Source organism: Melanotaenia boesemani, chromosome 12 (assembly GCF_017639745.1).
Source record: "Melanotaenia boesemani isolate fMelBoe1 chromosome 12, fMelBoe1.pri, whole genome shotgun sequence".
NCBI classification, from domain to species: Eukaryota; Metazoa; Chordata; class Actinopteri; order Atheriniformes; family Melanotaeniidae; genus Melanotaenia; species Melanotaenia boesemani.
Genome location: NC_055693.1, coordinates 17,553,380 through 17,570,958, shown reverse-complemented (window position 1 = coordinate 17,570,958; position 17,579 = coordinate 17,553,380). Strand labels below are relative to the sequence as shown.

At 38.6% G+C, this 17,579-nt stretch overlaps 1 protein-coding gene across 2 annotated transcripts; it reads right to left on the bottom strand.

Annotated features, from left to right (window-relative positions):
- Nucleotides 1–251: 251 nt before the first annotated feature.
- Nucleotides 252–16,886, bottom strand: atf2 (activating transcription factor 2). 2 transcript variants are annotated; one of them, XM_042001194.1, is made up of 12 exons: nucleotides 16,790–16,886; nucleotides 16,048–16,119; nucleotides 15,175–15,271; nucleotides 14,974–15,092; nucleotides 14,751–14,876; nucleotides 14,258–14,436; nucleotides 12,975–13,089; nucleotides 11,588–11,680; nucleotides 8,416–8,640; nucleotides 7,960–8,166; nucleotides 4,983–5,088; nucleotides 252–2,203 (listed from the first exon to the last, which is right to left on the bottom strand). In XM_042001194.1, exons 2-12 carry the CDS (start codon nucleotides 16,093–16,095, stop codon nucleotides 1,974–1,976), a joined length of 1,545 nt encoding a protein of 514 aa, XP_041857128.1. In that variant the 5' UTR covers nucleotides 16,096–16,119; nucleotides 16,790–16,886; the 3' UTR covers nucleotides 252–1,973. The 2 variants fall into 2 exon arrangements, with proteins under 2 accessions (XP_041857128.1, XP_041857129.1); XM_042001195.1 differs by having other exon boundaries at nucleotides 16,717–16,803.
- Between the last annotated feature and the right edge of the window lie 693 nt (nucleotides 16,887–17,579).

Below are 17,579 nucleotides of genomic sequence, written 5' to 3'. Positions count from 1 at the left end.
CAACTCACACCTTCTGATTCTCCACAAGGTGGCAGTCTACACCACGATAAACATTTCCTCCCATAATGGCCCAGTACAGAACCCTTACACACCGGTTCTTGCCATATAGTCCTGAAAAAACTGTTTGCCATCTTTAAAATTACATGAAGTAATTTAATATAAATGCTTTTTTTCGCTCATCATTCAGACTGGTGGTTTTCATCGCATGTTCAGATGATTTCAGGGGAGAATTAGATGGAAACAAGCATGGGTTTTAAAGAGTTATTAAAAGGTTTATTACAACTTCTCAATGTAAAATTTATAACAGAACTTTCACGTTACAGGTACACTTTTAACACAGTTATCACGCCCCATTTTTAGCCGTAAAGCCAGGGTAAAACAAATCACCACAGCTTTCACAACTCATGTTGTTTTAACTTCATTTTCTTAGTTGAGACATTTTTAAATAAACAGTTAAATTCTCGCAGAGAATTGTTATCTCATGCAGATAGCACATAACAATAAAACTTTAAAAATCACATTTTAAGAAAACAATGTGTTAGCCATTTTTGTAAAACTACACAGTAGTAAGCCAGTACAGATGAGGAGAAAAGGCAAACTGACTTCAAGATGTGATTTATTTTCTTACAATTATATCAAGGATGAAATTCTCACAATTCTTAGAGCTGTAGTGTAACTAATGTTTATGATGTGATTCCAGTTCACATCTGAATTCTTTCATTTTACAAACTACTGAGTCAGAAAGAGATGCACCCTTATGAGAGTCAGTCTATGACTGCTAACAGAGTTAATGTGATCAGAAGGGCTCAGCTATGGAATCCAGACAATCCTATAAAAACAAAACACGTAATATCAAGAAAGATCATATACAATGTAGCATCAATGGCATTTACAATGGTTTCTAAAAATGTTGTGTAGAATTGTAATCATGAAAACAGATTAATGTCCTTAATTGTTCTGCATAAGATGCTAAAGCCATAGTCACTTATAAAGCAAAGACAGTATACAAAGCAAGAAAATCTCCTCTACAGAGCAATTATGTTCATGGGACCATTTTAATCTGAGAGAACAGCAATCAACTCAAGCTACTCTGCTTTAAAAATGTACAGAAGTAATTTATACAAAAACATTAATGGCACTGAATGAAGTCAACATCACCATGATTGAGTAATGGGAAAAGTACTGCAATCCTACAATCACTGCTTCAGGAACAATCAGACTACAGATGGAATGCTAATGAAAAAGCACGCATATCTAATCAGCTCACTTCCATGAGACTACTGAACATGCAGAGGTGAGCCCAAACATTCAGACTGCAGTGTGACTACTGTTAATATCGCTCAGAAAAATGTTCAAATTCAAAGATCGGATTCAACCGTCTGTGTCACATGACAGTACCCAAACCCTACGTCTAAAAAAAGCTGCCGGTGCTTGATTAAGTCTTTAAAAATTAAACCAGTCACTCAAACATGTGCAAAATAGAAAAAGCAAATTACAAAAAGAAGAAAAAACAAGTATTCTTTAAGTAACTTCATCATAAAGATAGTGCTTGTAAAAAGTCATGAAAATAAATAAGCAAATAAACTACAAATGAGACACATCACACTTTGGTAAGGTCACTAACAATTCAACTGCTTCAGCTGATTGCTCTCAAATAAAAAAAAATATATACATAAGATTAATAAATAAATCACACAAATACAAAAAACATTTAAAAACCACGTGTTTTACATCTTACACTTAAAGTGCCCGTTCTTTTGTCTTCATCAATTCCAGAGAAAACATTGCATCTTTAAAAGCATTGCCTATCAGGTACAAAATGGACCAAACATAAAACAAAGCAATAAAGAATCAATTAAAAAAACTGTATGGTCCGAACTGAAGCTGAGAAAGAATCCCTTTCCTCTGTTAATCAGAGAGATTGAAGAGGCAGCAGAGCTCCAATGTGGATGCTCGGACACAGTTTGGGATGATCAGCTCCCTGAAGCTTTGGACTGGGTGGCGCCCCTCCGTGGCTGGTTCTCCTCTGTGCTCTGGTTTGATGCCACCGGGACAGTGGCGGCGCCGGATGGGGCGGAGATGACCGGGGTTGCGGAGGAGGTGCTGACCCCGTTGGAGGTGCTGACAGAGCTGTGCTGGATGGCCTCATTCTGGGGGCTGCTGGGGACGGACATCTCTTCGCAGCTTTCTTCTTTGTCGTAGACTGTAAAGGCATCGCAAAGTATTCAGTTAAAATGCCTGGATTTCCACACATTTTATTTTAGCAGATAAAATCCAGAAGGCTGAGGATAACTGTGTCACACAGACCTAATCGGATGTAAAACAGCTATCTGCGTACAGTGTATGCAAACCATTTCATTAATCCCCATAATGCTACTTCTACACCTCTTCCTTTAATTAACGCTCCAATGTCAATTTAAACCCACATCATAAGGGTGCATTACATTCTGGGGCATGTGGCAGTGTTTCCCATCCCTAACTGCATTCTCATTTGTTTTTTGTTACCTTGCCAACTACTGCAGCGACAGATGATTACAGCACCTGATTTTAATGATGCTCACACTGGAGAGTAGGGAAGACTTGGAGTTGAAATGCCACCAGCTGTTAGGCAGTTGCATTGAATTAATTGGATCCTGATGGAAAAAAAAACCTTCACTCTCATGCTCTGCTTCATACCGGAATAAGGAGCGCAATGATAATTAATATTGCTAATGATATGAAGTCACTTGTTATGGCACTCTGTAATTAATGACTGAATCTTTAAGAATGTATAATACAGGTTCCCTCAGAAAGGGAAATTTCTTTACATTAGAGACTTCACCTGCCTTCTTGACTGGACTTCAGTTCAACTAAATGCCAAAAAGCAATACACTTTTAATCATGCAGCAGGTCAACCTTGGAATAAACCAGTTTCGAGGTTTTATTTCATGTTCAAGTGAGCATCATTACTCCTAACAACACTAAGTGGTGGCTAGCTGATTTATCATGATGCTCTAAAATTCTGGTTCCCCGAGCAGGCAGAGCTTCTTTCCGCTCTCTTGCTTTCTCAAGTGAAGTTCGCTGTAAACAGATGGACAGCTTGGTGTGCCAAGTGAAACCATGTCCGTGCTTGTTTGTGGGACAGTCTGGGTAATTTCTTTGCACCTGCCACAGCCTTGCATGGGCAGGATGATGAAGGGTGTTACGGGGTCTGGAGGGCAGTTTAGCCTTGTGGGATATTTAACTGAAAAAACAAGAGGTCTTCACAGAAGTGGAATGGTCAGAGTTAAATATGTTGCTTTACTAATTACCTAAATAGATTTTTGCCATGGGTGTAGGGGATTCTGCAGTTGTTGGGACATAACGAAAAGATTACAGTGTATGTAAATAAGATATATAAAAATGAGAAAAGATTACATGTAAATTAAGTATTAATTATGAGACAACTAGTAAGTAAGCAAAGGGAGACCTTAGCTAAATAGCTCTCAGTTGTGAATAAGAGGCTGAAATACACCATAACAGCACTTTAAACATTAAATTAACTATTCAGATAGCTGGGCAGATACAATATGCCAATAGCTGCAGGCAACATACAGAAGTTTTTAAATTGGGTGGATGAATGGGGAATATACTGTAGCTACCTGTAAGATTAAAGGGGAAAACGCTCAAAGTGGAGGATTTATAGTTGGTAATAGTTGATTAATAGTTGGTTTCCATTAATAGTAACAGTACAAACGCCAATTTTACCAAACAAATCTACACATCTGACCTTTCAGTCTCAGGGAATCAAACTGTAACAGTTTAATGTGGTAAATAATATATAAAAAGTAAATATCCAGTTTAAAATCAGTTCCTTTAAACTCCAGTGTTTGAGTGTTTCATCCTGCCCGTGAACTACGTCATTTTTTTCACCTTTGCATCAGTTAAATTACCATTTAAGCTTGCTCAAAGTCTACCAGGACAAGATTATGAACTGAAGTATTTGGATTTCTAAAGATCCTTATTTTCCAAACAGGCAAAGTAAATGCAAATGTCAACCTTCACAAACATCTAGAAAGAGACATCACAGATCTTGAGGAAAACATATGAGGGAAGATGACCGAATTCATCTGTGGATTCCACTAAAAACCATCTGCACCAACCCAAATGGGACCGAGCTCTGACAGCGCGCTCTGGCCTGGCAACCATCAGTCCCATAATGCATGGGAAGTGTGTCTGTGGGATGGTAAGCAATAAGAGATGCATAATGAATGGCACAGCTTAGTGGACACCCCGGAATGAGAATGTTGTGCAGTCTTGTCAAGCTTGCTGCTTTAATGGACTCATTTCAGTAGCAATCATTGTCAATACAAGTCAGCTGAGGCATATAGAGTACAGTGTAGAAGCGCATGGTGCATTCTGGTGAAGGAAGGTGAGTTATGACCACAAAATCAGAATGACAGACCCCCAGTCTGAGCAAAACGAAGAAAAATAGGTGATATGTTTCTAAATGAGATCATGTGATGACTCTGTGCAGAATGGGCTGACAATGGGAAATTTAAATGAAGAGGCTGCAAATGGCAGGATCCTCAGACGTTCATAAAGATTATCACAAGCTAAAGGGAAAACGAAAATAAAAAATATAATCACCGTATGTAAGTACAAAAAAAAAAAATCTTGATCCAGAAAGTAGTGTATGAACCACAAACATTTGGCTTCTGAGCACCTTTCTTAAACAGCCATTTAACTTCATTTATCAAATGTTTAGTTGTCAGAGGAGAAACCTTGTCAATAACGCTTGCAGCTTCTTATCAGGATTTGTCTTAAAATACAACACAATTACACATCTCAAGTTCTGCTAAGGTTTTTAAAACGAAAGAAAGAAATAAATAAAGAAAAAAAAGAACCTAGCATGTCTATAGCTCTTTCTGTTTGGCCATAAGTAAGACGCGTCCTTAGCTGGGGCTCATTTTAGACACGTTTCACCAGCAGCCTCGGGCTGGGGATAATGGAGCATTACTCACTGTGATAGCCAGATTTCTTCTGCATGGCGGTTACAGGGCAATCTTTATGAGCCAGAAGAAGCTGCTTCAGCTGAGCCACTTCGTTTCTCAGCAGGGTGACTTCATTCTTGAGGAGAGGAGAGACACACACAACCACACTCAATAAAATGGTCACTCAAGAGCAGAGTGACATGAAGACAGGCAGACGACAGGTGCACAAACCAAAAGCTTTTAAATATTTCCCATACTATACACACTGTAGCTGTTGTGCATTCAGTAAAACCATTTTAATCTTAGTGTCAAGGCAGATCAATACTTTTAAGAGGCTGATGCATACTTTAGCTTAAATTATCTGGTGATAATATATTTGTCTTCTTAAAAGTACAAACATAACATAAATAATCTTTTGAGAGCTCTCTGTAAAACTAAATGTGTTAGCATGTCTGTTCCATTGCATGCTAAGATCTCAGCAAATGCTAATCTGTCTACCGTAAACTAAAGCCCAAAAAAAAACTGTTCATATTTGCTAACATCTGGCTGTTGTGTTTTTAATCGGCATCAAGACTGTGTCAAATCACTCTGCTATAGACAAGTTTTAACTGGCTGCAGCCTGGTTTGTCCTCAATGGAAACAGAACACCCAGGTGCAGATGCTAATTAGCGCATAGGATTCTGTGGTCTGGGCAATGAAAATCTGCACAGTTCACTTTGTCTTTACAGAAAGACACATTTGCCGCACCTCACTTGGAGATTCTAAAACTGACTCCAACTATTCACAGACAAAAAGAGAGTGGACTGATGGTTTTTGTTTTGGTAGTTTGTTTGTTACACCTGTAGTCCCAACAGCTTGAAGCTTGCTCTCTGTCCTGCAGGAGGGAAGCATACCTGCAAAAATGTTCTAAGTAAAACAGTTAACATAGTTCTTGCCAAATAGATCCTTTGGGTCCTTCTCGTTCACATGTCTCATATTTTTTTTAAAATGAGACTAAATTTGTTCTGCTTGAAAGGAAAAAGAAAGTGGTGAGGTATTTACTTGGTTGCAATCTACAATTTAGGCCACTAGATGTCACTAAATACCACACCATACATGTTTGGGCTTATGAAATCACAAGTAGATATGAGCTTTTCAAACATTCAGTATGTTGCATAACAGTATGTAGGCAAAAACAGCTTGAATGTGTTTTTGTGGTATTTCATAGAAATAGCACCATCTTTGGTCAAACACCAATAATGAATAGATTTACAGTGTTGAATTTGGAAAATCCTTTCAACATTAATACAGTATCTTATTGCACATAAGCTAACATTTCCTCTCACGAGAAACAGCAAAGACAGGGAAAGGAAAACAATATAAATTAATTTCAGGTCAAGTATAAAGCACTCCTTCATTTATGTTTTTCCCGCACAATAATTATAGGCCTTCGCTGGCTACCAACCAGCACATTTGTCAGAGGTGAGCCGTTCAGATTGTCAGTACAACTTTGTAGATGCTGTTGAGATTTACACTCCTATGTCATTACAGCTCCCAAGAGAGCTGAGGATTTCTGCATGTCGTAAAAGAGAGTCACATTACACTGAAGGTGACTTTAACTGGATTTAGAGCGGCCAGGGGCCCAGGGAACACCCAATGGCAGATTTAAGCTCCTTCTCGTCTCCTTTAAAGGACTACGGTTGGCTTAATCTATTAGTCTAAAAGCAGCCAATTTATTTGATTCCATCTGTTTAGTTTTGCTGGTGTTGGCAGGGCAGAGCTATTGTAAGACAGATTTAAACACAGCTGGAAGGAGCATATGTATCACACACAGCCAACACAGTATTCACTGTGCTTCCACCATGACTGCTGCCATTTACAGCCAATATAAACACAGTTTTTTTAATGCTCCTTGTAATTTATTACAGAGATAAACATTTGCCTAAATGTTAGCACCGGCTACATCTGCCCCAGCTCCATTGACTCCAAACTCATCATATGTAGGGTTTTTAAACCAGACTAAGCTGAACTACTGAGAGTTAAAACTTGTTTCTAACTTAATCAAAATTGAGCAAATGGGCTTTGGGTGATGCTGGAAGCCCTGTGAGCTGCCTGGTCTGACACCTCATTAAAAAGCCAGTTAAGGATGATGTTAAAATAATTGTGCATCATTAGAGGCAGTTTCGCTGATCAGCTGGGCTATGTCAGCATGGGCTTTTTTTTTTTTTTTTCTACAAAAACTGCACTGCTGATTAATGCCTTTATATAAAAAGCTTTTTTATTCCCTACCACATGTTGTGCCCTTCTTTGTAGTTAACAGTGATTCTCTTTCTATTTATAACCCCACTCGCTTACCTATCCCCCTAACCTTTATTTAAATAAAATCTTAGGCAGCGCACCCATGACAAGTGGTGATAACTTGATTTTGAACCAGATATTAATACAAGCCCATTTATTTTATGCTGCTGTGTATCCCCTCCTCCACTCTCCGCATCTTACTCTGTTTTCACTGAAAAATAAGACGGTGAGCACGTAAACACCACATCTTGTTTAATTGTCTGGAACACCGATGTGCCGCACCCCCGGCTCACACTTATCAACAGAGACAGCAGATACATGAACTGTTTCGAACTTGTCAGCATCAGATCCTAATTGCTTCCCGCAAAATGAAGGTTCAAAAAAAGACACCTTTCCCTAGGAGATTTTTGAGGCCATTCAGTAAACTGCTGAGACAGAAGCGACGACACGCTTGTGTGCGGCTGACATCTGGAGGATACATCTTTATTGACAGGGACATATCGATGTAAAGGGCTCAGACACTGCTGCTGTCACAATGCAGCTCTTCTTAATCGGCTTTAATGACTTCATCACCACAGAAAGGAAAAGCGTATGTACACAGGCTTACACTAACATTAGTCAATGGTAAAGAGGCATCACACAGAGTGACATGCTGATGCATTTATGATCAAACAGAGAGAAACAGATAAAGAAGCAGAAGCAGTGGCTGAGAAGAAGACTTTAAGATCACCTGTAGTTGTCCATTCATGGAGCCGAGGTCATCAGCCTTCTTCTCCAGAGACTGGACCCACACTTTCCTTTTCTGCCTACAGCGAGAAGCTGCAGCCCTGTTACGCTCCAGGAACTTGCGCCGCTTTTCATCAGGGTCTTCACTTGTGGTTCTGCGCCGCCGGCCCCCTGTGCTTGGAGGGTTTTGCGCAGGTGGTGCGGGGGAAGCCTGCAGAACATCAAAAGTAATGACAGTAAGAATAATATAGAGTAAAAATTAGCTGAGCAACAACAGCCAGCACAACAGTTCTGTAATGTTGATATAAGTATGAAATTATTTCCACTAATCACACTACGACTTCACCTGGTAATTTACCTGATGTACAAACCGGTTATGTGTTTAACCTGCCTGAACCCCCGATACAAAATCCGACCAACTGCTTTGCAGGTTAAACTGCACTGTGACATTAACACTTACAGGAGTCTCTGTGGTGGAGGTGGCTGGCTGCTGGAGGGAATGTGTGGAGAGTTCCTCAGTTGTGGGCAGGTGAGGAGCCGGAGTAAGAATCGCAGCTGGGGCTGGAGCCGGGGTTGGGGCAGGAGAAGCAGGAGTAGCAGTATGGGTTACAGAGCTACTTTGGACTTCACCACCATCTCCATTGGTTACCTGAGGAAGCTGCTGGCTTAACGTGGCTTTCAGTTTCTGGCAAAAGATTTTGTCACAGTCATGAAATGTTAACAGAAACAAGGAGTCATTAATACAAGAAGAAAACTATTAAAACAATTAAATGCCAAAAAAAAAAGAGCATTGATCCCATCCATTTAAAAGATTTGGTATTCCTAGACAGATTTTTCACTGCCTTGCAATCTCCATTTGTGAGCCACAGTAAAGGTTATCAATATGGAGTCAAACGAAAAGAAAAAATCCAGATGTTTTAATCAAAACTAAAGTTAATGTGAAATTCATTTTAGATCTTCTCAGGCTACATTATAATGAGAAGAAAACATCTTTACACCTTTTGACATTTGATCTGTAGAACTGAACTCAGATTTCCATAGGTATTAAACAGCCAGAGTCTCCTTGGAAAGCAAATTAAATCTTCTTGGCTGTATGGTTTAGTGTGCATCTCTAATATGTTTTCCTTTAAAAACAAACAAACAAAAAAAAAACCACATCAAACAAAACTTTTACTTGACAGAATTGATCTTTCCCTCAACTATGACCAGTCCCCGCCATGGAGAAGCAACCTATGGCATGAAGTTGCCTCCACCATGCTTCACTGTAGGGCTGGCATTAGAAAGCTCATCATCTGTACACAGAGACATGTTTTTCCCCCTTTTGCTGAGTAGCTAAAAAATAATTCTAATAAATACTTTCTAAAATGATTTTCTTTTGTGATTCATTTCATTCAGTTATTTGTGTATTGAGGTACTTTTACTTCCACCAGATTTAAATCATGGGCCATCTTCAGCATGTTAAGATCTACATGCTTGAGTGTGAAACGCCTGAAGTCTCTGAAATCCATATAAGTAAGCTGCGTGTCAGAGTTTTACAACACGAAAATGTGTTTTTGTTTGTAGACAACTGTGTTTAAAAAGATGGGATGAAATGAAAATCCTAGAAATGCCAAATTATACCCCAACCGGCTACATAAAATTCCTAAAAACAGACAAAACAAAACAGTAAATTAAAAATGTCCTGCAAATTTGGTGTACAGAATAACATCTTACTTCCTGTTGCTTGTGAGTGAGTCAGTGAGGAAAGAAGAGGAAAGGTACTGCTGCCATTATTACCAAGGACACCAACTATCATCTTACTCCCTTTTTCAGAAAAATGTAGGAAATAAATTTCGATGCTAACATACAACCGAATGAAAATGAGCAAAAAATAGGCACTAAAAATAAACACTTCATCAAGTAGAAAAATTAAGGCTGTCTATTCCAGAATGTGAAACGCCTTACACTCAGTTTGATCAACATACCAATAGAACAGCAACAGCATGTGATTCCACACAAATTATAAAAAAAAAAAAAAAAAAACATTCCCACTGACCATCTAATACACAAATGAATCCCATTCACAAGAACCATTCCTCTACAGAATGGTGTCTGCGATTCAAACACTGACAAAACAAGGTGAAAGTGAATGAGCCTTTCCAAGCAATAACAAAGTGAGAGGGAATACATTTACATGAGAAAACAGAGGACCACATTATTCTAACAGCTACCTTTGCCAGACCAATCTATCTACCAAATTAGTTTATCGTGTAATACCCTTCCAGAAGCTCTTCTGGCAGAAACAAGATATTATTCTCTTGGAATGGCTCATAGAAAGAGGGAAAAGCCAGTCAGATTCATATTTCATCTCTGCCATGGAAACCTCATCAGTGTAATAACCCTCCTTCTCATGGGTGTTATTCAACCATCTGCTACTATATTACTTATCTTTATTTTGCAACTAATTAACAGCATAATCTTCTAAATTCAGCAAGTTAATTATCATTATTGTGGTCTTTGCAGCATCATCAGTCCTTGTAAAGTGCCGTCTACATGCACTCCCCCTCCCCATGAGAGCCGGATGGGTGTGGGGAGCAGGCAGGTTGAGCTGGGGGTCTGTTTTCTTGATACGGGCTCATTAGGTGTTTGCTGATGAGCTGAATGCGGTGGGAGGCGCCGCAAATAAAAGGGGGGATGCAGGTCAGGCAGGATTCTGCTGAACAAAAGGTTCCATGCAGGGTGAGGCTGACTTAATGTGCCTTGCTGAGTGTGTGCCAGGATGCCCCCAGCTGGCTTTCGCTGGTAACCCCCCCCCCCTCCCCATATCCCTTCCTCGCTTCAGACTGGCCCTGGTGACGGCGTGCTGAGCACAACGCTGTCTCTGCGTTTGTCATCTCTGCACCCCATGATCTTCAACAACTCCCTGCCCCTCCCTTTCGTCCTCCTCACTAGTCAGGATCACATCTTCCCTCTAAACACACGCACCTCCTCTCTACAGTTTAGCTGTTAATTTGCAGAGGCGAACTTAATTTGCATGCTGCGAACACTTACAGGTTTTGTGATCTGTGCTTCATCACATTGCCACCTATCTCCTTCACAACACTTCATATTTCTGCCCTTCAACTTATCACGTTTATTACAGAATAACCACACTGTTGTTCACCTCATACTGTGATATTTGCACCTTTTATTGGGAAATGGAACTGGGTGGGTCTTAATGTTTAAAGATCCACTGATGACCAGTGCTAATTTCTAATTTTGGTAATTTTATCCACTGGTATTGATTAAGTAGGATTCTGATTTTTTTAAGAGCAACAAATTATTTTTGAAATTTTGTTTCAACTGAAAATCCAACTGTGTGCTCATAGTAAAAAATGTTTAAAAAAAAAAACAAACAAATTTTCTCCAAAATTACACCAGGTTACTGGGTTTGTAGGTTATAAGACCCAATCTAGATGGACAGTTTTCTAATAGAAGGAGCAATTAAAATATTAATTAATATATATATATATATATATATATATATATATTTATTATATTATTTTAATACTCTCATCTTTAGGCTCTCTTTTTACCCTGGCTGCAATGAGATGGGAAATAACATACACAACATGGAAATGATACTTGTAAATGAAAGAATGGATAACAAATACCAGCTTTGCTTCTGATTGGACGGGCTGAGGCTGGGGTGAGGGCGGTCCAGGGATTCCGGGGACGGTAGGCACTACGGTGACAGGTCTGACAAGCTGACAGCAAAGACACAGACACAGATCAGCACAGAGAAAATTAGTCTTCAGCAGTAAAGGCAGGAGCCACCCCTGCCCCACAACACAGACACACACAGGCACACCAGACTGAGTTTCCCCATATCTCAGCCTCATTAGGTTGGATGGCCTGTTATTTTGTGGAGGCAGCGCCACATGGAGATGCAGTGTGCACGCTAATGAACCTCTGCCTGCCTGAGTGAGAGCATATGGACAGGGAAGCTAAGGAGAGGATGGAAAGACATGAGTCAGAAGGCCAGACTCAGGCCTCCCCTCACAGCCACTGACAATGAGACGCATAGGGAGGGAGAGAGGGGGGGGTTACACTACTTCTACCCTCCTTTACTTGTCAAAGGCTTTCCTTATCCCTATAGACTGGGAAGATAGAGGGTTTTCCCTGCTGTGCAGCTATCAGGAGATAATCATCTGCTGCTCACCGTTCCACACAAACAACCAGCACTACCATGAACAATAAGACTAGCTTCCACATGGGGGGGGGCTTCACAAAATACCAACCACACCTTAATTTACATTTTTTTCTATGCTATGGGTTGTAGTTTGCAAAACAGATGAATAGCATAATCTGTCAGCTCTGCCAGAGATCAAGCGCATCAATTCTTAATTGTACAAGGACAAATAACTGTAAAGTCTCCTGGCCTGAAGCCTGCTGCATCTCAGCCAAATCCTGTATCTCTGCCACAGTGACGCTCAGTTGTACTTGGAAATCTATTATTTCACTCAACGTCTCTTCCTTTGAAGTGACTGCCAAATCTGAAAGACGAAACTTACAGTTCATCTGTTCAACTATGGCAAAGAAAATGTGTGATGCTAATGTTTTCCTATAGCTTACAAGTAATATGCCTCAGCTATAAAAACAGAGAAATACAGTAAACAGCTGGGCAAATTATAGCTTCTGTACTTGCTCGATATCATCAGATTCATCATTAAACTGATTTCTGCAGTGAGACTGTTTCTATACCAATTTACTTGGTAATCTCTCTCAGTAAGAAGTTATTACAAGTATTCTACAAAATATAGAAAAACAAAAAAAAAAAACCCTGAAATAACACAGAGCAAAATTCTGATTTATTCTACCGTCATTTAGCATACAACTTCTCCAAAGCAACTTTGTCCCCTGTGGGTTTCAAACTCGAGTCTCCCGCATGGGAGATGGATGCCCTGCCAACTGAGCTATCCAGCAGTTTTAACACAGAAAACTGATTTTTCATTGCAGTTTAAAACATTACTGACAGAACATTTTTGGCTGAACACTCACAGGGATTGTAGTTGGAATATGTACACTTGAGCTTGTAATAGATGCAGGTATAGCAACTGGCATGGTCTGACCATTAGGCAACTGTAAGAGCACAGGGAAGGTGCCAGACACTGGGCTGTAAAAAGAAAAGAAAAGAAACAACAGCAATATAAACAACTAATTATTTTGCAGTTATCAGACAAAAGAGCCTAAATATATTCAAGACAAGGGTGAATACTTAAAAATAACACAATGTTCATATTGAAACTAATGAGACAGAGGCTCAAACAAAGAAAGAAACCCAACTACAACAAACACGTTTCGTGCATAACTTGCAGATAGTGATCAAAATGATCAAAAGAACAAACTGCACTGTCTTATGAGACCTAATAAATGAGATCAGTATTGCTCATAAACTTTGCACTCTGACTGCAAAGTGATTTTCTATGCAAGTAAAACACCTGGGTTGTTCACTTAACCATTTTTGTCAAGTTTTTAAATATTAATTCAAGTACTGATATACTTTTATATAGTTTAATAGAAACACTGTCAAGGTAAATAATTCTGGTGGATTCTTGTAAAAAATACCAACAATAAGCTTAAATACAAGCTTTGTGTGTCAGTACTGCACAGGTCATTAGATTTAACTCAATTTCATTCATGGAAACCACTGTAGGTGTGACAGGCTCTTATTTTACAACTTAATCATAAATATAATACACTGATTTGTTTCTGCTCTACTATGAACATCCTATTTTTTCCTTTTCAGTAACATACACTTAAGAAGCAACTGATCTGCTACGTTAAACTGGCATCTACTTTTTTGGATGAAAGTTAAATCTGAGCAACTCATTGATCACCACAGTGAAATAATAAATGTAGCTTGTGTTTAACCACTAAAACACCCAGGAAGTTGTCATTTTGCACCTTTTGTCAAAGATTCAGATAATAATCAAACAGCTATTGGGGGTTTAGGGGTAACATAAAGAGCTTAAGTGAAGCATTGACAGTGATGATTATGTGAAAACCCAATGCATTTTTTTTTCACAAGTAACACATTTTAATTAACTGTACTTTATCTGAGCAACACTGATTTTCTCTTTTCTTCAGAGGTGGAAGATCTGCTGTGCACAGATAAATAAAAATGTCCTGTAAAGCACAAATAAATCAAAAACAAAGAAGCACATGCTGCATAAAATATGAGCTCACCACAACAAAACTGCACAAAATGGTTTTGAAAAAAGAAACCATGATTTAATAAAAAGCTATGATTTTCTTAAAAATGGACGCATTCAGTTACTTACACTATAGGCCTATTAGTGGATGGGACTTGGGTTATAACAGAGCTAGATGTTGGCGATGGGAGAGCTTGCTGTATTACAACATTAGCCTCTGTGGTTGCTAGAAGTACATTGGGAACTTGAAGGGAAGCAGGATGGACTATAGTGGATGTTGGCAGTGAAGCTGGCTGCAAAGATAAGTCCTGAAAACACCATACAAGACCTTAGCTGCAGGAGTGTTTATTCAACACTGGATTTCTTATTTATTTACTGTAAAATTGTGCTATTGCTACATTATTCCAAATTAACAATACTAATTCTTTTGTGCAGTGCTGTTACTAATTTTCACTTTCCACAACAGAATCAGACATTAGTATAGCCTTGGATATCTAAATCAGAATAAAATGTTCATTCCAGTGGATCTGCAAAGAGTAATTTACCGATGAGACAAACAAAACATCCTTTATCACAACATTTTAATTACTATAAAAAAAACTAGCTAATTTAAAACATTTACCTTGTCATCATTTGTAGTTGACTCGGGGTGAGGCAGCGGACTGTCCCGATGTACATCTATAGGCGCGGGCTCCTCAATTTTGTTGCGTATGATAGGTGTAGCAAGAGGTGACAAATCCTGGGGTAACTACACAAAAATAAAAACATAGAATAGCAGATCAACGAAGAACCAAACATTGATACAGGTCAGATTATCTGCAACCAGGTTTAACAGGAGGGGCAACCTTTTTAATGTCATCTTCAGCTGCCTTTTTGAAGTCATGGTCAAAAGGACTTGCAAGCTCATTGAAGAGCCCGACTTCCTCACAGTTCTTCAAAAAGCGAGTAGGTGTCGGGGTTTGGTCTGCAATGGAAGAAAATGAGCAAAGTGGGTGAAATGTAAAGGCTCAATCGCATCTTATGAAGATAACTTGAAAATTACTCACCAGCAATAATAGTATTGTCATTCCTTGCTGGGCCAAACTTTAGTGTCATCTCATGTTTGTGTCTGTGGACAGCCAAGTGGTCTTCATTTGTGAATCTCTATATAAGGTTGAATAATAATAGAGAGGATGATGAAATATGATGGATAAGTATTGTCAGAAAGTTAACACATTGATATCTCGTCTCATGAAACTGTTAAATCTGTACTAAGTACTACTGTCTACAACTAATTTAAGGATATCTTACAGACAACTTCTATTAAAGAATGCCATTTTTTATATTCAATTTAAAAATTTCAGCACATAAAATGAGGAAATTTGACTTTGGCATTTCTGCTTGCTTTGTTTTAGGCTTGTAAACATCTAACTGTAGTTAAAATACTTCTGCCAAACACAGTACTTAAAAAAAAAAAAAAAAAAATCCAGTTGTAGTGAATTGTCCACATTTTGTCAGATAGTGGAAGGTATTAATAAATAGCAGAAACTCCAATACTGGCAACAACTGCTTATATCGCCAAGCCTCTACAAGGAAAGTGACCCCTCACACCAAGATCAAAAGGAGGCTCTAATAATAAATGCGTTCTAAATGTGTCTTTATCTACAATTTTATTACGTTTTAAATATGCAGTTATTTGTCACACAAACAATTTAACTAAAACTATGATTCAGCAGGACTGCAAACAGCATCTTCCAGTTTAAATGTATCCAGCATTCCAGCAAAATATGCTACTTAATTTCGATTATAACGTAGGGGACAACCTTTCTTTAAGGAGAAAAGAGAGAGAGAGAGAGAGAGAGAGAGAGAGAGAGAGAGAGAGAGAGAGAGAGAGAGAGAGAGAGAGAGAGAGACCAAAAAAGTTAACTGTGATGTCTTACCTGTCCACACCCAGGAGCAGTGCATTGGAAGGGTTTATCATCACTCATATTAAGGAATTCCTGTTATTCACCCTGAAATCAAACAGTGGGTTTAATATCTTGTCTACGAATGTGTATTCTTTTTAAAATTTAATCTTAATCGTTTAGCAATTTAACTGTCGGTCTTTCAAGATACAGATTAACCCTTATGGATAATATCAAACACTCAGTTCAGCAAACGTGCAGGGATGATATTAACGTGTCAATAAAGGCTGGGGTGACTTGCACCGTAAAGGTGAAAGCTCTGAGAAGGGACAGATGGAACCATGGACAAAGCCTATCGATGAGGGGCGGTTGCTGTACTTGTTTACATCTCAGGGTCATTAAAAAAAAATAAAAACGTTCAGATATTTTGATACAAACGCGCGACTGAAGCAGACATCAAGAACTCTACTTCATCGACCTGGTTAGCTAGCAATTTGTAGCCTGTGAATAAAACTAGTAGCATCACACAAAAATCGCTGCATCTTATAGAAATAGCGATCAACTGTTCCAGTAGCTTCCATGGAATAGCCTGAGCCCTGCGTTAACATACAACCGTCGCCATATTTGGACCTAAATATCATTATAAAACAGAAGAACTGTCAACGTTTATTTAAAGATCGTTATATCGTGTTAAAACATAAGTACCTCATAGTCCAATGAATTGCTTCTTTTACCACAGCCTAACACATATTCGCTGTTAGTTTATGTGGTCACTTACCCCTCAGCCACAACCCTTGATTTCCAAAACTCCACGGTTGTGCCTAAATATCGCGAGAGCAGCACGTTGTCTTCCGTAAACGTCATACTCAGAAGTGTGTTACACGACTTAAAATGATTTTTTTTTTATCATTGACACTCATTTTTTTTTAGAGCAGATATGAGAGAATTAACGAGTTGAATAATGCGTTTGAAGTTATTCTGTTCGTTCTGGAATATAAGCCAGTAGACTAGTTGTAAATATGTTTTTGTCGAAAAATTAGAAAGTTCGCCATTATCTCCTTCACTGGAATGTATATTCTCTGAGATGGGGCATAACTCAAAGTGCTTATTTGACTCGTAATACTGTAAATGTTAGGTTTCAGAAAACAGCAAACTAGCAGCTATATTAGTTTTTGGATTCATGGTACATTCATGACCCATACCACAATTACATCTTTTTTTTTATCATTGGAACATTTATTCACATCTACATACAGATTTAAACTGCAAACCTTAATAAAACCTATTTTCTTTCCTTTTTGGATCAGAACGGGATCAATATTTAAAAAAGTCAAATGCCCACTAGTAGTGCCATCACAAGGTGACATTTTTTTCTGACAAGTCCTTGCAGTAAAAGCTAATTACTGATAAGAGGTTACTTACAGTTATGCTTTAATGCTTCCAAGTTTAGCAAAAAATAAAAAAAACTGTCACTACCAAAAAGTCTGTATAACTGTGTATACTGCAGATAAAAATTATTTGTGTCAGCTTTTGATACCCTGTAGGGGTGGTAGGAAGAGGTAAAAAAA

What these genes read in the sequence shown, in the direction of transcription:
- atf2 (XM_042001194.1), bottom strand. Translation starts at nt 16,095, where the DNA reads ATGAGTGATGATAAACCCTTCCAATGCACTGCTCCTGGGTGTGGACAG. An exon ending in TGACAATACTATTATTGCTG is followed by an intron (nt 15,093 to 15,174) that starts GTGAGTAATTTT and finishes CTTCCATTGCAG; the next exon opens with ACCAAACCCCGACACCTACT. An exon ending in CAACTACAAATGATGACAAG is followed by an intron (nt 14,437 to 14,750) that starts GTAAATGTTTTA and finishes TGGTGTTTTCAG; the next exon opens with GACTTATCTTTGCAGCCAGC.